We start from the raw sequence: 23,343 nt of genomic DNA on the forward strand, positions 1-23,343 counted from the left end.
AGTTGCTAAGCTGCGCTTAGCGACGCTTGTATCTTGTACAACATCAGTCTTGACCAACTTGACATTCTTGTTCGCCTCGCTGTCTTTATTGCAATCAGCTCCATCACTGTTGCTCACTGACTTGAGTTTTACGTCTGTTTTCCTGCGTATTCCACTGGTAGGCTTTCTTCTTCTGCTGTTAAATTGTCTCAGGCGTTCTATGTTACTCTGCTGATCTTCCTCCAACATTTCATCCAGTTCTCGTTTATGTGACGAAGTGAGGCTTTGGAATGATTTGCGCTTCCCTGTAAGATGAATTAAGAAACAAATTATGATAATTCGTTCAAGAAGTCAAACAAATAAGTGGCATGGGCATAACAGATATGGTAAAAATGCATGCTTTTTCTTGGATAGAGAAGAGAGAGAAGCAAATATGGTGCAGTTCGTTCTGGTCTCGGGCTAGCTTGGGTAGAAATATTTATTCCCAAAATGAAATGAGCTGTTGGTCAAAGTTCATTTCATTTTATGAATAGATATGTTTGTACTTCAATATCTATTCATCTTCCATTTCGTGCTGTTGTTGTAAATAAAGTTAGCTAGACAGAAAGAACACTGCTATCGTTACTGAAAACAACGAATACCTACGGTGTTTACATTTATAGGGCAGTTAATGCGCATCTGGGTGTTTGTATTTATTTCTTGTTATCTAAGAATATAAACTTATAATCCATGACTTTTCAATATTATAACAATAAAATAAAATAATAAGATTGTCACGTTCAAATGCTTGAAGGATTTAGGATGTGATGTAATTCTACTGACTTACCAGAATTGGAAGGCTCAGCGATTGAAAGTTGTCCATCAGCAGAACCATCGTTCTTTACATGTGCAATCTTACTGGGAGTCAAAGCCAAGTTGTTTTTCACTTTTACTGTCACAGGTGATGTGTTCACTGGAACTGCCTTCTCACTTTTCGTCACAGACTGTAATGACATAAGTTCACTCGTCTCGACTTTACGATCATCACAGGAACTTGGTGATTTTGACAAAGCAACCTTGCTCAATAGACCATTCTCAGTCTCACTCTGTAATACCGACGTCAAGGATAACATTTTGGTGTCTCTCTTGCAAGAAACAGCTTTTGTCGATGTAGCAGACTTGGTCAGGTTTTTCTTCTGTGATGTTGGACCAAGCATTACTTCTTTGGCACTGCCAGGATCTGCGACGCACGAATCATGTGATGCCGTCTCCATGACTACCATTTTGCCTTTCTTATCGTTAGAAACTTGTGCTTTAGACGAGGAAGACTTGTTTGATACAATTTCCTTTCCTTCTACATTGGTTGACTTGAAGGTAACCTTTCTAGCACTGCTTTCTGCCACAGTAGAAACTTGTGGTGAAGAAACAACCTTTTTCATTGGGTCAGATTTGCTACCTCGAGTCAATGACTTTAACGACACCATTCTGCTTTTTTCCACTTTAACAACAGAAAGTGACTTGGATGGAGAGGACTCTTTGAGTGGATTCGCGGTTTTAGGTTGTCCCGATGAGTTTACTGAGTCTTTTTTGGAACTGGGTTTTACTTTAGAAGAACTAACTGGTTGGGCAGATAATACCGGCTCTTTCGACAAGTCAATTTTCTTGCATTGTGTGGTTATCGATGATGTCGACGAAACAACTTTGCTTTTAACCAGCCCGGAGCTTTCTTTGCTATCTTCCACATCAAAAGAAACTTGTTTTAAAGATGGTACTGACTTCTTTACTTGTTCATCCTTCTTACAAGTGTTTTGATTCAAAGGCTTTAAGGAAAGTACCTTGGTATTCTGCACACCAGATGATGCAGGAACTACAGAATGTATCGACGTGCTTGATGCTTCTGTGTTTGTACCTTTGGGCAAAGGATTCAATGAGACCACCTCGTTGTTTTCCTCAACAGAGGAAACAAGTGGTAAATGCGAAATAGAGTTGCTCATTGAATCTGCCGTTAGACTTGGAGTCGGTGACTTCAGGGGTGCAGGTTTACTGTTTCCCTCTTCAAGATTAGCCTTGCTTATCTGTTCTGACCTCATAGTTTGATTCAATGGCTTCATGGAGGCCCCTTGAATGCTGCCAACGTGTGAATCAGGTGAAAAAGGCTTGCTAATTGGATCCGCCTTCTTGCTTTGTATCACAGACCTCAAGGATATCACTTTATTGCGCTTCTCCGCAACATAGGATTTGGTGGTGACAGTTGGTGGTGACGCCATGTAACTGGTTGTTCGCTCAGGTGTCTCACTCTGTGCGAAGGACACACGCTTGTTCGCAGCACCAGACCCAGATAATGTTGATGAAGTTAATTTACTTAATCCATCTGCGTCTTTACTTTGAGTCCTTGACTTCAAGAGATTCATTTCACTGCCTTTCACATCAGGTTCTTTCTTGTTTCGTGTCCAGGAAACCACTTTACGTTCTTCAGCATCAGATGGAGCAATCGTTATGGATAGATCAGACTTACTCGAGGGATGATGTTTTGTATTCCCAATCAGTGACTTCAAGGATACCACTTCACGTTGTTGCACAGTTTGTGGCAAAGCAGGCACTGGTTTAGTTGAATCAGCGTCGTTATCACCTTGACTCACTTGGGTTGATATCTGAAGTGTTCTAAGCCTATCACGCTTGACCACTTTAACACGACGCAGGAAAGCCGCCATTCCAGAAGCAGCTTGAGTCGGGTAAGGCTTGCTTCTGTTATTGATAGATTTAGAATGAGAAATGGTTGGCTTACGTGATGGCTCGGCAGTATTTTGAACTCTCGCCTCCAGGAGATGCTGACGTGCATCTTGAGAATCATTATTTGTGGCTTGGCTTTGTCCCGTTGCATTCATCAGCGTCTTGTCTACTTTATCGTTTGCCTCAGGGATTGTTTTCAACTCGACGTTTTGTCCATTAGCAAAAGCTTGCTTGGTGGCTGTTTCTATCTTACTGGGTATTTCACTGTCCTTGACTGATTCCCCAGTGGCGTCGCATCCTTCTTCACTGGATAAGATTTGCGCAACGCACTCTTCAGGAATATTGATGTTTCTTTCATTTAGTTGAGATTTTACAGCAGCAATGATTTCTTTAATTGCAAGCTCCTTGTTTTCATCATTGAGATCAAACAAATCATCATCTTGACTTTCAGTTTCATTGCTGGTAGAGTCATTATCTTCACTGACAGGGAATGCAGGTTGTTTCTCCTGTCCAAGTGAGAAAGTCAATGTTTTCTTGTTCACAGCTTGTTCTGCTGGTTCGAGTGAAAGGTCAGTAGCCTGTTGGTTTGTGTCAGAGGATTCATCTGCTTCAGCCTGTACAGGGGAAAATGTCAACCTCTGCTTGTTTTTTCCTAAGAATGGCGTTTGTTTAGGATCATCTTCCTCTCGGAAACTAAAATATTTCCAAGAAAGTCCTGATGATACTGTAAGTGGTTCTGCTGCTGGAGTCACAAGTCGTTCTGCCTTCCCGAAAGAAAAGACTGATTCCTGCTTGCTTTCCCCTAAGATTGACGTTTGCTGGGAAATGTGGTCTTCAGGCCTAAAGCTAAAGGTGTTGAATGAAGACTTTGATGCAATGGTGTTCTGCTCTGGAGTAAAAGAAAATACACTGTTGGTATTCTGATCCAGTTTAGGCCATGGTTGAACTGCTGATGGAACAATATTTGCAGCTTGGCTTGCCGTCTGGAAAGGGATTTCGGTCTTCTCCATACAGTTGCACTTGGTCCCAAGCGGCATAAGACTCCCTTCTTTAAAGCTGAAGGTGTTATAAGCAAGCCATGACTTCACTTTGCTCTGTCTTTCTAGAGATGGTGAGAGTACAGGATTTAGAGATCTTTCATCCAGTAGTGAATAGATTACTCTGTCCTTCCTGGACAAACATCCTGAAGGCTCGTCATATTCTGGTCGAAAGCTGAAAGTGTTATATGCAAACCAGGATTTCTTGCTTCCTTCTTTCAAACCTGAACTTGGTATTTCAGGATTCAAAGGCCTCTCATCTAGTAGTGAGTAAATGGCTCGTCTACTGATAGCATACTTGGTTGGCAAAGACGCAAGCAAGTTAAGGCTTATTTGTGAGCAATAAGAACAATCTGTGTTATCCTCACATTCCATGAACATGTCTTCGATACTTTCATCGATGTCCATATATAACTCATCAACGTCAATCATCTCGATGTCATACTGATTCTGTTGCGACATCATCTGAAATGGGATGTGTATACCCGCAGTTAGAAGACCCTGAGGAGTAATGCTAGTCTGGAATGGATTGACGAAACAATGGTGAAATGGTGTTTGCTGGATTCCCGTGAAAGGATACACAGGAATATTAGGTGATGAAACATCTTCCATGATGTAGTCACCATTGCAGTCATAGTGTCGTATATCAGACAAGGTGAATATTGGTCTTTCCGCTAGGCCTTCCAATGCTCTATCCTGATGGTCTCTTGCGACAAGTGCAGCCCGATCAATCAACCTCTGCTTCAAGTCTTGTGGTAGTACGTCATTTTCATAACGTTTGTAGTAGCTAGAAAAGTTGTGTTCTGTGAGTGCGCTCGCTATTCTTGACGCGGAATTGGGGTTTACAACAGCTTTAAACGAGCCATCGTCTGATAGTAGTACTATTCCCCTTTCCAGAAGGTCGACTGTCTGTGTCATGAGGGCTTGATGCACATCACTAGGATATCTTTGTGAACTGTCTGTATTCAAATGTGACATTCTCTTATCCCCCACCAACTTGCCAAGGTCTTGCGCATTAATTTTATCAACTTGGACGTCTTTAGATAACAACTGATTCTGATTGTCGTCATCAGCATATTTTCTTTTTCGTCTTCTTTGATTAATGCCTCCCAGCGTTACATCCTCGATTACTTTTGCATTGTTGTCCACAGACTCTATTTCTTTAATATCTCTCGTCACAACTTCAGCGATTGTGTTACTTGTTTGCTGAGCATCTTCTTTTGGAGTTTCGTGACACACCGTTCTTACACTGTCAGATGCTTGAACTTGCTCATCAGATAGGACTGCCACAACATTCACTATATGTTCCTCTACCGAAGGGTTTGGCATGGTACACTCAGTGACTGTCTGTACATGTTCTGCTGCTGTTGGTTTTTCTTCAACAGGGGTTTCTGGGATAGATGCATTGACGTCATCCTGATGCTGAATCCCTTCTGAAGACATCTCGTTGACTGATTCCTGTCGCTGCACACCTTCAGCATTGGTTTGGTGACACTCTGCATTCTGATAAGTGACATCCTCTAGGGGCTTGAGTCTCTCTGTAGATTTTATTGCGAGCACTTCTTCTGATTCCTTTACAAGCTCCACTGATTGGGAAATAAGTTCGCAGCGTGTGTTCTCAGTCACTTCTGCTGCTGGAGCTACGCTTTCAGTCAGTACAGGCATGTTGTCATTCACATACGCTTCTTCACGAACCGCAACGACAACGACTTCTGAAGACAACGCTAACGGGGAAATTTCAACACCAACGGCTGGCGAATGGTGGAACTCCTGATTTTCATTTTGTTCTTCACCATCTTGATGTGCCAACACAGATACCAATTCAAATTGAGTGGCTGGCTTTGGTTTTCGTCGGTAACTGTTCTCAGGTCTAACAAAGATATCCTCGTCTAATTCACTGTATGATGACCACTCCCATTGGTCTGAACACTTCTGCCGCTTGTAGTTATTAGGCGTTGTGTCCATCGTAACCTCACTTTGATTAGGAGCTTGAGTGTTGCTAGTCATTTTATTGTTGTTTCCATCAGTAACAGCGGTTTCAACCTCAGCTTCTGGAGTATTTGCTACGTCTGATGGCAGATGATAGATCTCGTGCAACACGGCCAAAAAGTGATCTGATGGTGTTGGCAAAACCTTTACTGAGGATACTCTCTCTGCGCATTGATCTTCCCCTTCTCTTTTAACCATCTTTCCGAAGAATATTTCTGCACCTCTTAAGGTTTCTTCAGACTTCCCTGAAGACACGTCTGAGGCAACTGAGCTGGCATCTTGACGAGAGATCGAGGCGAATTTTGAACAGACAGGATGTTTTTCATCTGTTTCCTCTTGAGCCTCGTCTAAGAGTTTTGGTTCTTGTTCTTCTACTTGCTGTGTTTCTTGGTGAGCCACATCATGCGACATCTTGTAATTGTCACAGTCAACAGGCTGAACCTCTGGTGTAGCAGCGTCTTGCACAGCTGAGGGCTGAAGTGGCATAATTGCGAGTGCATTAGCAATTGATCCGATTGGTAGTTGCAGATCAATCTCTCTTACGCCATCAGCAATGGCCTCGACGTTCAGGATGGTACAATTCACTTCAACGATGCATTCCGGTCTGAATACTACATACAAATGAGCTGTGACGTCACAGATCCCTGGTAGTTGAAGACGCAGCTCTAGCTCAGTTACACTACGCTGAGGTAAAATAGCCAATGGTTCCAACGCTTCCTGGTTATTTTCAGCAACTCGCACCTCAAGAGAGTCTTCAGGAAGGTTTTCTTGGTCAATAACCACTACTTCTTGATCATCCATAGTTTGGACTGCAGATATACCGTCATGAGTTATGGACTCGGACATCTGGCTTAAAGTTGGTACCTCAGTTGGCGTCTCATGATTGTCACAACCACCATCCTGCACCATTAGGGATTCTTCTGGCTGATTGACCACAACGTCATGAAGATCCAAAGTCGGAACGTCAGTTGCCGTGTCAAGATTCTGGCCCTCAGCAGCCTGAACCTCATGATCTTCTTCTTGCTGTGTTTCCTGTTGGGAGATATCGAGGGCCATAATCTCGTAATTGCAACGATCAAAAGCCTGAACCTCTGATGCAGCTGAGGAATGAAGTGGTATGATTCCAAGTGAGTTAGCAATTGCTTCGATTGGTAGTTGCAGATCAATCTCTCTTACGCCATCAGCAATGGTTTCGAAGTTCAGGATGGTAAAATCTACTTCAACGATACATTCTGGTCTAAATAATACACACAAATGAGCTGTGATGTCGTAGATCCCTGGTAGTTGAAGGCACAGCTCTAATTCAGCTCTACTTGGCTGAGATGGAATGACCATCAATGCCTCTAATTCTTGGTCATACTTCAACTCAAAATTACCACAAGCATCATCATGCACCTCAGTGAGTTGTTTTAGGTCTGGCTGGCTGACCACAACGTCTTGATGTTCTAAAGCTGTAACGTCAATTGTTTCTTGGTGAGTGACATCAAGCGCCATCTCGTAATTGTCACAGCCAACAGGATCAACCTCTGATGTAGCAGCTACTTGCACAGCTGAAGACAGAGATGCCATGTTTGCAAGTGTATAAGCAATTGCTCGGGTTGGAAGTGGCAGACCAATCTCTCTCATACCATCAGCAATGGCCTGGAAGTTCAAGATGGTACAATCCACTTCAACGATACATTCCGGTCTGAATATTACACATAAACGGGCTGCAATGTCACAGATCCCTGGTAGTTGAAGGCGCAGCTCTAGTTCAGCTAGACTGACTTGATCATGAGGTGGGATGGCCGTTGATTCCTCTACTTTTTCTTGGTTACAGCTAGTGGTGGCTTCTAATAAGCTGCACGGGAAGAACAGCTCTTGAACACTCACGGGCACAATCGCAGTGCATGGGATGTGCACAGTAGGCTTTGCTGTATCTGTGTGTTTTCCCGTCAGGTCAAACAGACTCACTTGTCTCCAGCTCCATCCAAAGAGGCAGGATCTCATTTTGTCTATGATGTCACGCAGTTTCATGCTGCTCACAGTGGAGAGTATCGTGGACGCAGGCCCTGTTGGTAAGTCTGCCTGGTTGTTCTCCACAAGTGTGGTGATTGGTGTCTCTGTTTCTTGTACAGCTGTCATTATAAATCAGGATATAGACATCAAATTCACGTGTCATGTGTAGCACGCACTTTTCACACGACCTTCACTGATAGATCACGTGTATATTTCCCGCCATATTTCAAGGCACGGTTTGTATTTCAAACAAAAAATACAATTCCAAATACAAATGAGCCAATGAACGTAAAATTAGAGAACTAAAAAAAAATAACCAACTGTTACACCATGCTGACTTTAATTTTAAATTTCCTTTATTGTAACGAACGTTTAGAGCATTCATTATGGTAAAGCGTAAAGCAGGGAACAGAACATTGATCTACCAACACAAGTCACGTTTCCTAATAGCGCTTTGCTTAAGCATATACTATTTCATTACTTGTCATCAAGAGACCATAAATTAAGGACATCATGGTCTCTTGTGGTCATACAACCTAAGTAGGCTTCAGTACTTTCAGCCTGTCCAACTTTAAGTCCAACTTTAGTCACGGTTTGATTTAAATTTTACGTCCATTTCTTAAAGTTAAATATATATGGACTTCAACCGCAGAACGATTCTTAATCTCTTCATTTTAAAAGCAATCTTTTTCAATCTTATTATTGTGCAATGACTAAGGTTTTTGGCTTTGCTCTGCAATTTTTTCTAGCTAGCGACAAGAACGTCACGCTTAAATTGTGCAGTACATTTAATTCTCCAAAACTTACACCCGTATGCAAATCTCAAAAAAATACCTATATTTTTGAAAATGATTTCTAGATCTAAACATTGATATAAGTGCACGTAACAATTGCGGAGATTTCTATGTGCGATGCCGGGGATCTAAAGGCAAGAATCCGCCTTGCGAGGTGCATTTTACTTATCTATAGTTAAATGCATCTACGCGCACGTGAATCTTCGCTTTATGGAAAGTACACATAGACTGTAAGTGTGCAAGAACCTCCCGGGAAAATGATCCGAAAAGAATTAAGAAAAAGAGGAACAGAATATTCCCCGTTCATTTAACTCCTTTTCTCATTTCCTTCCTCTCTTGTTTCCCTGTAGATTCTTGCATTTTCAGTCTACATTTAAAAATCATCCGGACTGTTCACTTGTGGTAAGTAAAGTAGACAAGAGGACAACTTAAGAAAGTCTATTTGACTTTTTAAAATTTTTATTTTCATACTATTAATGCACGTTTACTTTTATTCTATTATTATTTTATTTCTTGGTTGTTTTTAGATCTTTGTTTTCGTTTTTAGTCCCTCTCTCTTTCTTCTTCTTCTTCTGTTTGATTTTTTCCCAGCGCGCTTTTACCCTTTCTCTTCTTCCACGCGTGAAGAATCCGCATTATTCATATTGAAGTCTCGCTCCAAATTAAATGTATTACAGCTTATTTCCTAATAATTTTTTTCCAGCAAAACTACTTACAGTTGCCATAGAGCATGGTTGCTTGAGTGGAGATGTGTTCCATGTATGCTGTGGTCGAGACATGAAGAGTCTCGTCGTGGTTCACGGCGCACGGTTCTTGTAAGACAGTCTTTGGTCTTCCTGACTGTTCTTGTAGGTTTAACATCTTTGCAATGTTAACGGCAAACTTTAACGAAAGGAAACACAAAACGATTGTGAATAAATAGCTTTTTGTACCTTAGTAAAACAAGTTCACTTTTCTTTAGTTTCGTACCTGATCTCTTGCCTGGAGTTGCCTGTATTTTCCTCAGCCTCGCGAGAGATTTGCTCTCCCGCGAGTGGGTGTTGACTTCTTTTTTCTTCTACTAATTTAAATGATCTTTCAAAACGACGTACAAATATTTGTTTCTTTGGGTTTCGCGTGAGCTTGGAAGGCTTTTCTAGCTTTCTAAATACTCTTTTTGCGCTAAGTTGCTCGTAAAGCTTTCCCACTGGAAATCATTTACGAACTGGGAAAAAAGAAAGAGTTGATTCTTTTTATTACGCGGAATAGTACGTCACAAACAAATCATTTTTGCTTCAGCCAATCAGAATCGAGCACGATAGAGCGCGCAGCTCGAAACATGACGTCACAATACGAGCCTGCGGTCGAGTTGAATTCTTACAGCGGCTTTCATGGTTACCAACCTGTTCCCAGTTTCTTCTCTACCTTCGGGTAGGATAGACATTGGGAAAGAATTTGTCCAAAGACCACAGGGTTCCCAAAAACATTTAGACGTTCTATGATCTTTTCTAGATACACTGTACATCGGTTATACTAGTTTCCCTTTCTTAGGAACTAAAAAATATTTTTTTCATTTTGTTCCGTTATAACGCAACGTATATCTGAATCTCGGATTTTTTCGCCAACTATGTTGGGCTGCCTGTGGAAAGATTCAAATTCAAAATGGCGGTCGTTGGAGACAAAAGTTTGTCAACACAACCAAATCTTAGCGTAAAATTCCCTCCAAGTAATTTAGTTTTCTTTATAGGTCTTGTTTAGCTATACGAAATCTAACTAAGTTATTAACCTTTCAGCTCGCCACAAATAGTTTTTAAGAATCTAGATAAATAATTTTTTACAAGTTTTCTCTTGTTTTGGATTTTGTGGTTTCTTGTCAAATGCTCTCCCTTCGCGCGGGTCGTTGTTGTGAAGTCTAAACGATGAGTTCACCTCCTATTTCGAGCTTGAAGAAGGGAAAAAGAATGCCTCTTAATCCAAGGTAAGAACGAATACGTTTAATTTTAGCATATAATGAAAAAAATATGTCAGTAGTCATGGTGATCAATGGCTGGTATAATTTTTTCAGAAGAAAGTTTTTCTGTCTTTTATTAGTTTTATATAAGTTTACTAACTGATAGATGATAAGGTTTCTTCTGATAATTGGTCAGCCAATGTTTAATCTTTCGTCAGGAATTAAACAGTTTTTTTCCTTTTCCCTTAATTATTATAATTTTTTAAAAAATTATTTCCCTGTAGCCATCTCATTTTTATCACTTTTATCACTTTAAATGTTTAATCTTTCGTCAGGAATTGAAAAGTTTTATTTTCCTTTTCCCTAATATATATATTTATTTCCTTGTAGTCATTTGATTTTTATCACTTTAAATTCCAATAGTTAAATATATTTGTCAATTTACAAACTCCTATAAATCGAGAAGGCAAGGGGGGGGGGGGGGGGGGGGGGGGGGGAGGGGGGTAGGGGGTAGGGTATATATAAAAAGAAAGGGATGCTTGTCGGAAATTTTGAAAATGACTGCCCTAAGAGGAACCAGAGTCTTTTTCAGGTGGGTGTGGCAACTAATAATTTTTACCCCTAATTTTTACTCTCTGGTAGTCCTTTTAGATTTGTGAATAAACCCTAAGAGGTTCTAAATATTGCAGATCAGGAACCCTAAAAGGTACCAACAAGAGTCCCTTTTCCAAATTAGTTATTTACCCACTTATAGCTACATGTATGCCTTGTAAACTTGTACATAGCATTTTGACCAACTGTTGATGTCATATTGTGATAATTAAGAGGACATACCATGCTAAACCATTTGAAATTTATCAATTTTGCAATCACTATAAAGCAAACAGGGTCTAATAGTTCCTTTCACAGTTCCCAGCGCCATCTTGAATGGTAACCGTGCCTTTGCATTGAAGCAAGACCAACGGTGAGCTTGCAATGATAGAGACCTTTTTTAACACATTGAGCAATTATTCACAGGTCTCTATCATTGTAAGCTCACCATTCGTCTTGCTTCGATGCAAATGCCCGGCTACCTTTCAAGATGGCGCAGGGAACCGTGAAGGGGACTATTGGAGGGGGGATAACCGAATATGGTTATAATAAAGAAAGTTGGTAAGAAGGGAAGGGAAGCTATATTTAGGCATAGGAAACTGGAAGGAGAGGAAGCAATGGCCAGTGTGGGACAATAAATACTATGGGAAGAGAGGAACATTTAAATGGTGTTAATTTTTTCACTGCAGGCAGCCACATACACCTTTCAGATATAACACAGAATATGATGATGACTGCACATCTGGTATGTATAGCAGAACTATCTGATCTGGGGAAAAATATCAGCCTATCAGAATCAAGAAAATTTGGAAAACTGAGGTGTTGCTTTTCCTATTGAAACTATAAATTTCCAGGCCACTATATGAAAACAAATATAGCATTGCTATTAACTTTTTTAAAACTATTTTTGCACAGTTCCATTCAGTGACCACAAATGATAGTTCCATCGAGGCTGGAGTTTCCGCGCATAGTAAAACTACAATTTATCATGTGCGGCAACTCCAGCCTCGGCTTGGAACTATTATTCATGGTCACTGAATGGAGTATTCACTGTAAAATGGAGTATTTCTCTAGGAAATCAATGCAAGGGGTCTATAGATGTAACACTCATGTTAAGAAACATTTCACCATTCAACTATTCATCTTTATATGGAATCAATACTGAAAGTATGATCTCTGGGTTTAGGTGCACTTTAATTTGAACTTCTTACACTTTTTTGCTGTGTCTTAATGCGGATGAACGTTTTTTTTACAATTCATTTTGCTTCTTTCGGTCTATACTTCTGGCGTATAATCAGCTAATACTGCATCTGTGCTTTGATTACGGTTTCCTTGGACTGTCGGTTTTAATGGTTTTCGTTTGTATACTTCCATTGTCTAATTACTTGCTTCCCCTGTAAAAAAAAAGAGAATTAGCAAAGAGATCACAAATGTGATGTCCCAAATCTCTTTGGAAAAACTTTAGAAATTGGAGGAATGTTGCATAGTGAATTTGCAGAATGTTTGTTGCCAAAGCTCGGAGGAGCTTCAACAACGATGTAGGCGACCGATCTACTGAACAATAATATAGTGCAGTGCATTGTGGTTGTGTGGGATTCTTTGAGGGCACTATGTACGAGTCCTCCTAGCACACTCACCAAGATCACTGCGATCGTTTTCTTCCATTTCGTCTGATTCTTTCTCTAAAGTAGAATTTCCGTCTTCTCCACGAGTACTAGAATTTCCAATTCTCTGTTTAGAAAACGATAGTAGATTTATAGTGATAATTATAATATATTAATAAATTAATCTCTTTATAGACATGTATGAAATGGCATATACATGGCATATGAAATGTTTGGATCTCCTCAGAAGATCCAAAATTAAAAAATCAAAACCAGTGGAACCAGTTACCATATGCTCAGGTGCTGATATGCAAGCGATTGAGACTTTTATAGAGCGTTTTCACGTGACGTCACAGCGGCCATTATGTTGTACCAAAACAATACATTTTCTATCCTCCGGGAATTGAACTCTATTTTTATGCAAATACTGTGCAGTTTCTATTGTTAATGGCTGCCTTCTCACGGGAGTGAAAACGATCTATACCCGTTATAGTTATATTAGTGGTATCGCTTTGGATAGACTATTCGGAAAGCAGTTTATATAATGAATTATAAAATGCAGTGGCCCAAGTACTGATCCTTGGAGGACACCGTGTGTGATTACAGCAGGCTCCGAGGCAACCCTGTTAAACTTTTCAGTATTTTATTTTACATTATGTTCATAATCCATTTTTAGGGATTTAGGTGGTTTTATAAACCTGGCAATCAAATTCACAACTCACCTCATTCATCTCTTCTTCAGACACTAGTTCAGCTGAAAGAAACAAAAGGTGGATCATTTGTTATTAAGATCAAAAGGTACGAGTAAAAGTTTCAAGATGGCGACCATGTCAAAATCTGTTAACAAATCCTTTCGCACGATTGGGACTATGTCAAATGCCTCAAGGGTAGAGTCCACCCACCTAATATTAATTTTTAGTTACAAATGATAGGGTATTACTTACGTTTTGACACGTTATCGTCTTTGACTGAGGATTCGTTATAAGAAGGCATATCAGATGATGGCTTTGGATTCAATTAGTAATCATTAGACAACTGACAATACGAAGATTGCCCTATTAAAGTGCACACTCGATTGCAGGAAGGTCGTATAATACATTTATACATATATAGATACAAATTATCAGTTAGACGACATAAAAGCGCGCGCCCATGGCGATATAGACGCACGAGAGAAAATATAAAGAACGATTAACAAGCGAAAGAGTGGCGAAGCCGAGTGACACTCTAGCTTGTTAAGAGTTCTTTATATTTTCTCAAGTGCGTCTCTATCGCCATGGGCGAGCGCTTTTTTGTCGTCTAACTGATTTATAATATGACCAAAAATCTACCGTGCGACCCATGGGCAAATAGTTCATAGGCATTTCAGCCAATCAGAGCGCGCGTTATATCACCCATCTCGCTCGTGCGCGCGCTATTGACGCCATCGGGTTTGAAAATTTAGAGAAAAATGGCGAGCGTCCGTTGAGATCAGCGTGCGCGAGCCTGCAGCCCATGGGGATAGTTCATTGGTTTTTGGCCAATCAGAGCGAGCGTAATAATCTAGTTATATTATAATGCCTAATTAGATGCAAAAACATGAAAAAATAAATAACTTTGTACCCGTCATATCTGTACCACACATACAGTTAAGTCAAAAGCTTTACTTTTTGGATTAGAAATGTTTCCTATGATCATGACACTTAAATATCATCATCATGATCATAGCCATTGTTATTATCATCTTTCATCATCATCATCCTCGATCATCAGTCATCCCAATCATCCTCCCTATTATCCCAACCAGCACCAGCACCACTAGACAGGGCAGAAAAAGCGTTTTTGGCCTTTCGCCATAAGGACAGCTTTAAGAGGCAATGTCCACAAGAATCGAACAAATTCAAGAATTCGTGGCAAGGGTCAAAATATCAAATTCGCTCTTCTTTTAAAGTTAGATAGGCCATTATTAGATATGAATCACTGGGTAGTTGGTTTTCGAAAATTTTATTTTATTTTCGAGAATTCGGCCACAGAAGAGGTTCGACCGAAACCCAAGCAAGAGACGCTCAAGAGGAGTGAAAATGGACAAACTTTGAACAGAGCGCGCGTAAAAAATAAACCATCTATGACCATTTTTGAACTTTCTTCTTAATGTATCACTCTTTTTCGTTCATTGGACTGGATTTCAAGCTTATTGGGAAAGGGACGAATTTTTGGCGAGGGAAAATAGGAGGCCTGTGTTTACATATGCTAATTAGTTGCCTCAAAAGAAAAAAAGATTTAACTATGGGCAAGTTCTCTGATTGAAATAACATTTATGCTTCAAGTTGAGGAGGAATAGACCTTTTCAAAACTTTAAAGATTGATTTGGGGAAATTAATTCTGACTGCATAGAAACCTGTTGAATTTGGTTGAAATACATGCGAAAATCACGCTTCTCCAATCAACGCAGGACTAAGGATTTTCGTATAGATGGCCATGAAATTTACCCTGAAAACTAGGAAATTAATGTTTGTGCCGTTGTTTGAAAGTTCAAAGTGGTTTGGTAAATTTAAGCTCCATTGGAAAGGTTTTGGGATTGTCGGTACTAAGCAAAAAAGGCGATCTTTGGTGATTGCGTGACCGAAGTTCCACTTTAAGTTTAGAAGTTTGATTACTGTAAAATTCACGCTAAAAAATACGATAGAAACCGCGTTCTTTAAATAGCTTTATAATCTTGTTTTAATCGAATAAGTTTTGGGTCGATAAAAAAGCGGTTTCAACAGTTAGTATATATATTCTTAGAAAACTCATTAATAATTCATGAAGGAAACACAATAGAAATCATGACCGTGAAGGAGGTTTTATATCTGATATAGATTCGTCTTCATTTGCATAAACCTTAACTTGAATTTTCTCTATCAAACTTGGTTCATTTCGTAAAAAATCGGTACACAATGAGAACAAACATCATAAGTTTTCTAAGCCGTTCAATAATCTCGCAGATCGTGTTTTATCGGGTCTAAAACCACTCGGCTGCGCCTCGTGTTTTATACCCGATAAAACACTCCTGCTCGTTTATTAAACATTACATAAATTACGCCGCCTAATGATTACTTGACCAAAGGTCAATGATTTTTAGAGCGACTGATTGCAAATGTTGTTGAGTTTGGTTGTGTCGTACATACTAAAACCATGATGTTTAAAAACAAACATGTAAGAGATTTTCATACAGATTTTCATACAGCGTTACTCGTTGGCAAAATTGAAGTTGGTACAGAGAAGAGTAAGTGAATTCGCAAAGTAATATCGAATATAGCCAAGAAAGATATATGGGGAGATGTTTCCGGGTAACAAAACAAGTAAGCAGATTGCAGGTGTCAAGATTCTTAATTTGAATAAATAATACAAGGAATTTTATTGCTATTTGAACTCGACATCTTAGAAATCTTTATATTGACGAAAAAATTCATACATTGACCTTTAAAATTTTGAAAAAACTGGTCAAATGAAATCGAAATAAACGGGCCAGTGGGACCAGCCCAAGGCCGGGTGCCTTTGTCACAAAATTGAGCTCTAATTTGGCTTTGCTTCATGGACTGACTTAAAGAACATTTCTAGTTGTAAATCTAGTACACAAACATTTTGATAGATGGAAAAACTATGTAAATATCCTACTTGAGTTAAATGAAGGAATCATTGACCAAACAAATTAAACATGGCAGTGAATCAATGTCACATTTAACCAGGAAACATTTCTAACTTCTAAACATCACGATAAGCTACGGTTTTTCTTTCGGCTTTTTCATCGACCCAAATCTTATTTGGGAAAAATAAGATTATAAAGCTATTTAAAGAACGTTTCTATCGTAATTTTTAGCGTGAATTTTACAGTAATCAAACTTCTAAACGTAAAGTGGAACCTCGGTCACGCAATCACCAAAGATCGCCTTTTTTGCTCATATACCGACAACCCCAAAACCTTTCCAATGGAGCTTAAATTTACCAAACCACTTTGAACTTTCAAACAACGGCACAAACATTAATTTCCTAGTTTTCAGGGTAAATTTCATGACAATCTTTACGAAAATCCTTAGTCCTGCGTTGATTGGAGAAGCGTGATTTTCGCATGTATTTCAACCAAATTCAACAGGTTTCTATGCAGTCAGAATTAATTTCCCCAAATCAATCTTTAAAGTTTTGAAAAGGTCTATTCTTCCTCAACTTGAAGCATAAATGTTATTTCAATCAGAGAACTTGCCCATAGTTAACAACTAATTAGCATATGTAAACACAGGCCTCCTATTTTCCCTCGCCAAAAATTCGTCCCTTTCCCAATAAGCTTGAAATCCGGTCCAATGAACGAAAAATACGGTGATACATTAAGAAGAAAGTTCAAAAATTGTCATAGATGGTTTATTTTTTACGCGCGCTCTGTTCAAAATTTGTCCATTTTCACTCCTCTTGAGCGTCTCTTGCTTGGGTTTCGGTCGAACCTCTTCTGTGGCCGTTTTCTCGAAAATAAAATAAAATTTTCGAAAACCAACTACCCAGTGATTCATATCTAATAATGGCCTATCTAATTTCAAAAGAAGAGCGAATTTGATTTTTTGACCTTTGCCACGAATTCTTGAATTTGTTCGATTCTTGTGGACATTGCCTCTTAAGTATTTAAGCTTAATATTTCATAAACACGTTCTTTTGGAGCCAAATAGTAAAATACCAAATGCGACCAAAATTTATTGAGTGCGTTTTTGAGATATAAGTGTACTTTGGGAGAGGTGATATTTTGATCAGCAGAAAAACTGACATTTTCGTGAATACTAAGTCTTGATATTTACTCTAATTTGACAAAATTTCATCACAAGTTTCGAGCAGCAGTGACACAAATGAAACGCTTAAAAATTTGGAGTATTACAGTGCGACTACTCCAACCAAAGCCACCTCGACAAATTTTCCACAAATTATCCAATAGTGTTTGAGTATTTAGACAATAGATAAGCGGCAAATTTTGAATTTAAATATTCTTCCGTTGTTCCGGTTGGTAAAATTAAATGATGAAGAAGAGCTTGTAATATATTTTCTTCGCAAATTAGTTATTTGTGTCACCAAAAATATAGAAAAATAGTAATGTACGACTTCAAATACGACAGGAAAGCAAATTAGAGACCGTATAAAACACAGTCTTTATGATCACAGTTTGTTTCTTCCAGACAAAGATATTATCAGGCTGACACTGTTAGATCTTATCACTATGTTGCTATGCGACATCACGTTTATATTCCGGACAACAAAGGTGTCGGCAGTCTTCTAAGCCGTGTAAACCCATGGATATTTGTCCCATTTGTAGCAATTCTATTGTTCAGATTCCTACTTTTGATTGGCTAATTTGTAGAAAATTTGTCGAGGTGGCTTTGGTTGGAGTAGTCGCACTGTAAACTCAGTTAAATAAAAAAAAATCTTGAAAGTATCGGGCTTATCGTTTTTCTGCCCTGTCGCACCACTGTCAATATTATCCTAATCATTATCGTCGTCTTCTCTTTATCATTATAGTCTTTATGAAAATATATTAATGCCAATTAAGAATCAATGAAAGAATCTTTTACTTACCTCGTAAATTTTCCAAATGTTTGATGGGCAACCAAGGCAGCCTACCGTTCTGTATGCATATTGAGGTACTAGGATAGGCATGGCAAATACATAATGTGTAAGGATACGATGCCTTGAATATCCCAGTGCTTGGCCACATTTTTTACCACAAAAAGATTTTGGCATTATTCTAGAAGACAACATTTTTAAAAATAAATTTTACATTCAATTGAATAAACTGATACCCGAAACGCACTACATTACACATCACGTAATTGTGGCAAGTAAAGGTTATATACCATTGCCGAGGTAGTTATGAGATACAGTCAATTCAAAAGACGTTGTCGTCGACCGGCTCAAGCCTACGCGACTGGACCGAAAGGAATATGGGTAAAAATCACTGAAGCGGTTAAATATTCGTTCTGAATTAATTGTTCCCGCTAGTAATAAGATAATAATGGCGAGAAAAAATCCATTAAATGCATGTCTTCGGGTTTAGGGAAAGAAAAACAAAGTAGTTATGATTCAGTTCACAATTTTGAAAATATGAAGGCATTTAAAAAACGTCTCCTTCAACACTTCCCGCTCGCCTACGAAGGTTCGTGCTGTAAACTTAAACCAGGCATAACTAGTCAGATAAAATTATGGAGTCAACTCTGCTTCAATGATTGCTACCCAGAGTTCCTTTCGGTGCAGTCGCGTAGGCTTGAGTTGGTCGACGACAACGTTTTTTGAATAGACCAGTTTCGAATTCGAAAAAACCGCTGTGTTCCTTGATTACAGACTCATTTACACAGGGTTAGCCTCGTATCAGTGTTTAAATATTCACAAATACCAATGGTAAAGTAAAGAATGCACAAGTTCAATGAATACGAACACTTTGAAACTTGACGGACCTTGACTGGAACACGTGAATATTCTGCACAAACTCGAGGCTAGCCCTGTGCGAATGAGTCCGTAATCAAGAAACACAGCGGTAATTTGGAATTCGAAAAGGGTCTATTGACTGTATACCAGGCGGAGGCGAAGCCGAGGGCCACTAACAATTGATAGAGTGTCCGAAACTAAAAGAGTATGGATATACTATGGGTGGCGTAGTGGTTTACCTCTCACCACTGTGGTCCGGGTTCGAGCCCTGGCTCAGACTGGATAATATGTGGGTTGAGTTTGTTTGTTGTGTTGTTCTCTCCCTTGCCACGAGGGTTTTCTCTGGGACCTCCGGTCTCCTCCCTCCGTAAAAAGCAACATGTGAGTTGAGTGTTGTATGTTGTAAATATAGAATGTAGTGGTAGTGCGTGTGGAGGGAACCTCACGGAAGAGCCCCCCATGGGGAATGGTGGTTGTAAAATTGAAGTTTTTATACAGGCTAGTTGCCACTGTTGCCACTGTACCCCTTATAAAATAAATTAACTTTGTTTATAGAGGATAACACTTGACAGTAATTCAACTGATAAACTTGTGGTCCTCTGTTAACGTCTCTAGTTAATTAGGGACGGGACCGCCATTAACGTGATCATCCGAGCCACGTGAAGGCCATTTGCAAATGTAATTAAGACCCTGAGCGTTGGTCCGGCCGAGGCTTGAACCACGGCCTCCCGCACAACAGACCGACGCTCTTACCAACTGAGCTAGCCGGGTGTCTTACCTGTAGTTATGCCCGCCAAGATGCTTTATTTCCCACAACACTGGGTCTTCCTTTTCTACAGTAGCTACTGTCAATTTATCTAACCGCTTCGCACCATCGTAAGATAGCAAGGCGTTGCACCATGGGTCATTCGAACAGACATACTTGTTGACAATGCTAAAGAGATTATGTCCGTGGGACACAATTCTCCATATACAAACCCTCTCGAAACTCGTTCCAAATATCGGATGGGTCAAAGGGACATGAGCACGCTGATTTATAAACCAGTCAAATACTGTGTTACCGTTGGAAATACAGTATTTCGGAGCTGGAAACTTCTCAGGCCTTTGCATCTTTAGTATAAGCTGCATGTAAGCATTGGTTTGGGGATACTGGTGACTATCAAAGTAAGTCGTTATGTAGTTCATCTTAGAACGATCGTACAGAAAAGAAAGTAGAGGCTTAATTCTTTCTTGTTTTTCAAAAACCGTTTCGTAGTAGGTATTAGATACTCCGGTGCTGGTTGACAAGGAGGCCAATTGGATGAATAACATATCTCTCAGGGTTTCCAGTTTCAAAAGAATTTCTAAATAAGCCAAACACTTTCTAGCGTCCTTAGGCTTGTTTTCCTTAATCATAGCTTTTATCTGTCCGCGGAGTTTTCCCAAGTAGTGAGTTTTTTTAAAAATAGGGACATTGGACTTAAGATTGTTAAGATCTGATTTACTCATCCTATCTTTATATTTGCTAATGCGGTCAACAAACGATTTGAGCGTAGTAATGGTATGAACGACTCCATCAATCTCGTTTTTAGTCGTTTTGTCATAGAAATCCCTCAAAGCTGCATCTACTTCCTCTCTCACGATGGCACGAACAGACCGGGGTTTTTTCTTGGAATGACCAAACAGATCTAGAAAACTTGAAATAAACATCGCTGCTATGCCAACCAGCTGTGTATGTGGCCCGGGTGTTACTGCTCCTATTGAAGTGATTAGCTTTAACACTGATCTAAATGCATTCTCGTGGTTGTCCCTCGCATTAGAAATAGAGGCTATGTTGTTTACGACTTCTATTAGCGCTTTGGCTCTATTCGTCCTTTCTTCGCTGCTCTTGTCTTTCCAATCTTTCTTTAATCTTTCAATCCAACGCAGAGGCCGTTTGCCGGATTGGGCTTCAAAGTCATTTTTTTTACGATCTTCTTTAGTTTACTTAGAGACTTTGCTGTTGCCTCCACTAAAACAGAACAGGTCGTTGTTAAATACTTGCTTGCCTGTCTGTCTAAACACCTCTTTAACTTATAATCTCATTATCCGCCTCATTGTTATTTATATCTCGAGGATTTTTGGATGCACTCCAAAAATAAGTAGGAAATAACTAAATTTTAGCTCTGTGAGCTAGCTTACAAACGTTCAAACTCCAATCTACCAGATATTTTTGGTAACCTTTTTCAAGGTACAGATTTGATTCACAATTACAATACGCGCTCGGCATCATTAAGGCATGGCTCTCAGATGAAAAACTGATTAGCTAGATCATAGCCAGTTTTCTACGAATCTTCCCCAAACTTGGCAAGTTAATGTCTTTTGTGAAAAGAAGGAACCTTAGAGCCTTGTTTACCATGGAAACTAAGACACGTGACTACAAGGCCGCCATTTTGGATTTTTAAACAAGCCGTTTGTAGACGTACCGAAACATCTTTAAAAGTCATGAAAATGCAGATTACTATTCATATTTACAATGCCTATATGGATCTAATTGGATATCTTGGAAATTATTTTAAGTTTAATTTTTAGAATATTTTCTATTTTTTCCAAAAAATTAAAAATATTCTAAAAATTAATATAATTTCCAAGATATCCAATTAGATCCATATAGGTATTGCAAATTTCAAAAGGAATATGGATTTTCAGGACTTTTGAAATAGTTTCAATACGATTACAAACGATTTTTTACAAAAATCCAAGATGGCGGCCTTGTGGTCACGTGACCTGGTTTCCATGGTAACAGATATGCGGTAATTGCTTGCCTTGAAGAGTTACTACTACGAGCCAAATTTGGGAAAGATTCATAGTAAACTGTCAAAGATATGAATAAATAACTGATTTTCCGTCACTTCCTCAAAAGAGCCATGCCTTAATGGTGCTGAGCGGTCTAAATCAAATAAGAATCTATATGTCCCTCCAGTAAACCTGAATTATGGGAAGTTTGGTGTTAAATATGCAGCAGTCACAAGCTGGAATGATATACCACTTCATATAAAAACCAGTACCTCACATAAAGTTTTTAAAAATAAGCTTAAAAAACATTTGTTGCTTTAAAATTTTGATTCTATTTAGGTTTTGCTTCAATGTAACTTTATTTCCTACTTTAATTTGGTTCAAACTTCACTTTAGTATAACTTTTTATGTGTATTGAATCTATTTTACTTTGCTACTTTCCCCCTTGTAAGTTCTTTTTTGAAAGTATTATATAGTTTCAAGGTGCAGAACTATTTTCTTAACCCTTTTGGGTTGTTTTTTTCTGCTCCTCCCAGTTAAATTTCTTAATAGTGATGTAAAGTATAAAATTCTCATTCTGGGAAATAAAAAAAACCTTGAACCTTGAAGTAGGAAAGGTCTCCGTTTACAAATATCTCCATGCTGGAGAGCGTTTTCAATTGTATGCGTTTTGGATGAAAACACTCGGCGTTTTCGAGCCCTTTACTGTTGATGCAAGGGCAAAACGCATCGCAAAGTATGTGCTTTTAAACCTAAAAGCTTGACGAGATCAACCAAGATGACTGCTGTTTCATTGCGTTATTCATACCTCAAGAGATTTTGAGTCACATGGCTGCACTCAATCTATTAGTACGCCTTACAAAAAGGAAACAAAACGTTTTATAGTATTTTAAACGAGTGGTGTTTTTTTTTTACGTTTTTAGACTATAAAATACCTCTTCAGTGCTCAAGCTTGTTTGGTTGTTTTGTATGCTGGAAAGATTTTCCAATCCTATAAGGATAAATGCTTCTTTTAGTTTTTTTCGCTGCCATTATATTGTAAGCGTCAAAGTAATTGTTACGATTTCAAAAGCAAGGACCGCTCTTGAATCTTCAAGAAATTTGAAGAAGGAAAAAGAAATGTGAAAGAGTACGTGGAGCCTTGCCTTGGTTTCCAACAACCACAGCGAGCAACAAAGCTACTGCAAAAATCTTCATCCTTCTTTTACTCTTCTGAACGGTAATGGCTCAGTGTTATTAAGTTCCTTTATCGGCGATTTCCTAGAAATTGTTGCATAAATGTCAGCCATTTGGGTAAGCATCAGAACAGGTATCACTCAATAAGGTGTTAAAATCTTGTTTTGGAGAAACATTAATTAGTATACTTATTTCGCAGACCTTAATTCAGTAAATTTAGGTATTCACTTATTTCAAAACACGTTGTGGTTGGAAATCTGAAATCTAAACTAAATCTAAGTCGCAAGCTGTAATACATTCACAGCCGAACAACGAAGTCTCCTTTTTACATTGGAATATGACGATTTTGTATTTTAGCCTAAAATTAA

The 23,343-nt window shown here is 39.0% G+C and overlaps 2 protein-coding genes across 4 annotated transcripts; one reads left to right on the forward strand and one right to left on the reverse strand.

Moving 5' to 3' along the window:
• Positions 1 to 10,162: 10,162 nt before the first annotated feature.
• Positions 10,163 to 14,239, forward strand: LOC148906435 (uncharacterized). Of its 2 annotated transcripts, XM_089038346.1 has the most exons (4): positions 10,163 to 10,463; positions 11,717 to 11,772; positions 12,827 to 12,931; positions 13,374 to 14,239. In XM_089038346.1, the coding sequence occupies exons 1-4, from the start codon at positions 10,405 to 10,407 to the stop codon at positions 13,418 to 13,420; spliced, it is 267 nt and encodes an 88-aa protein (XP_088894472.1). In that variant the 5' UTR covers positions 10,163 to 10,404; the 3' UTR covers positions 13,421 to 14,239. The 2 variants fall into 2 exon arrangements, with proteins under 2 accessions (XP_088894472.1, XP_088894471.1); XM_089038345.1 differs by having other exon boundaries at positions 12,827 to 14,239.
• LOC116297388 (uncharacterized) lies at positions 12,203 to 20,793 on the reverse strand. 2 transcript variants are annotated; one of them, XM_089038343.1, is made up of 6 exons: positions 19,824 to 20,793; positions 18,200 to 18,368; positions 13,576 to 13,636; positions 13,354 to 13,385; positions 12,665 to 12,758; positions 12,203 to 12,421 (listed from the first exon to the last, which is right to left on the reverse strand). In XM_089038343.1, exons 1-6 carry the CDS (start codon positions 20,732 to 20,734, stop codon positions 12,405 to 12,407), a joined length of 1,284 nt encoding a protein of 427 aa, XP_088894469.1. In that variant the 5' UTR covers positions 20,735 to 20,793; the 3' UTR covers positions 12,203 to 12,404. The 2 variants fall into 2 exon arrangements, with proteins under 2 accessions (XP_088894469.1, XP_088894470.1); XM_089038344.1 differs by lacking the exons at positions 12,203 to 12,421; positions 13,354 to 13,385; positions 13,576 to 13,636 and having other exon boundaries at positions 12,466 to 12,758.
• Between the last annotated feature and the right edge of the window lie 2,550 nt (positions 20,794 to 23,343).

The sequence above is a fragment of the Actinia tenebrosa genome, unplaced genomic scaffold (genome assembly GCF_029948245.1).
Source record: "Actinia tenebrosa isolate PJP-AT-01 unplaced genomic scaffold, QUT_ActTen_1.0 PGA_scaffold5__44_contigs__length_20552954, whole genome shotgun sequence".
Taxonomy (NCBI): domain Eukaryota; kingdom Metazoa; phylum Cnidaria; class Anthozoa; order Actiniaria; family Actiniidae; genus Actinia; species Actinia tenebrosa.

What these genes read in the sequence shown, in the direction of transcription:
- LOC148906435 (XM_089038345.1), top strand. Translation starts at nt 10,405, where the DNA reads ATGAGTTCACCTCCTATTTCGAGCTTGAAGAAGGGAAAAAGAATGCCT. An exon ending in AGAATGCCTCTTAATCCAAG is followed by an intron (nt 10,464 to 11,716) that starts GTAAGAACGAAT and finishes TTTTCACTGCAG; the next exon opens with GCAGCCACATACACCTTTCA. An exon ending in TGATGATGACTGCACATCTG is followed by an intron (nt 11,773 to 12,826) that starts GTATGTATAGCA and finishes ATCTCTTTATAG; the next exon opens with ACATGTATGAAATGGCATAT.
- LOC116297388 (XM_089038343.1), bottom strand. Translation starts at nt 20,734, where the DNA reads ATGTTTATTTCAAGTTTTCTAGATCTGTTTGGTCATTCCAAGAAAAAA. An exon ending in CTTGGCGGGCATAACTACAG is followed by an intron (nt 18,369 to 19,823) that starts GTAAGACACCCG and finishes GTTGTCTTCTAG; the next exon opens with AATAATGCCAAAATCTTTTT. An exon ending in ACATTTGGAAAATTTACGAG is followed by an intron (nt 13,637 to 18,199) that starts GTAAGTAAAAGA and finishes TTGAATCCAAAG; the next exon opens with CCATCATCTGATATGCCTTC.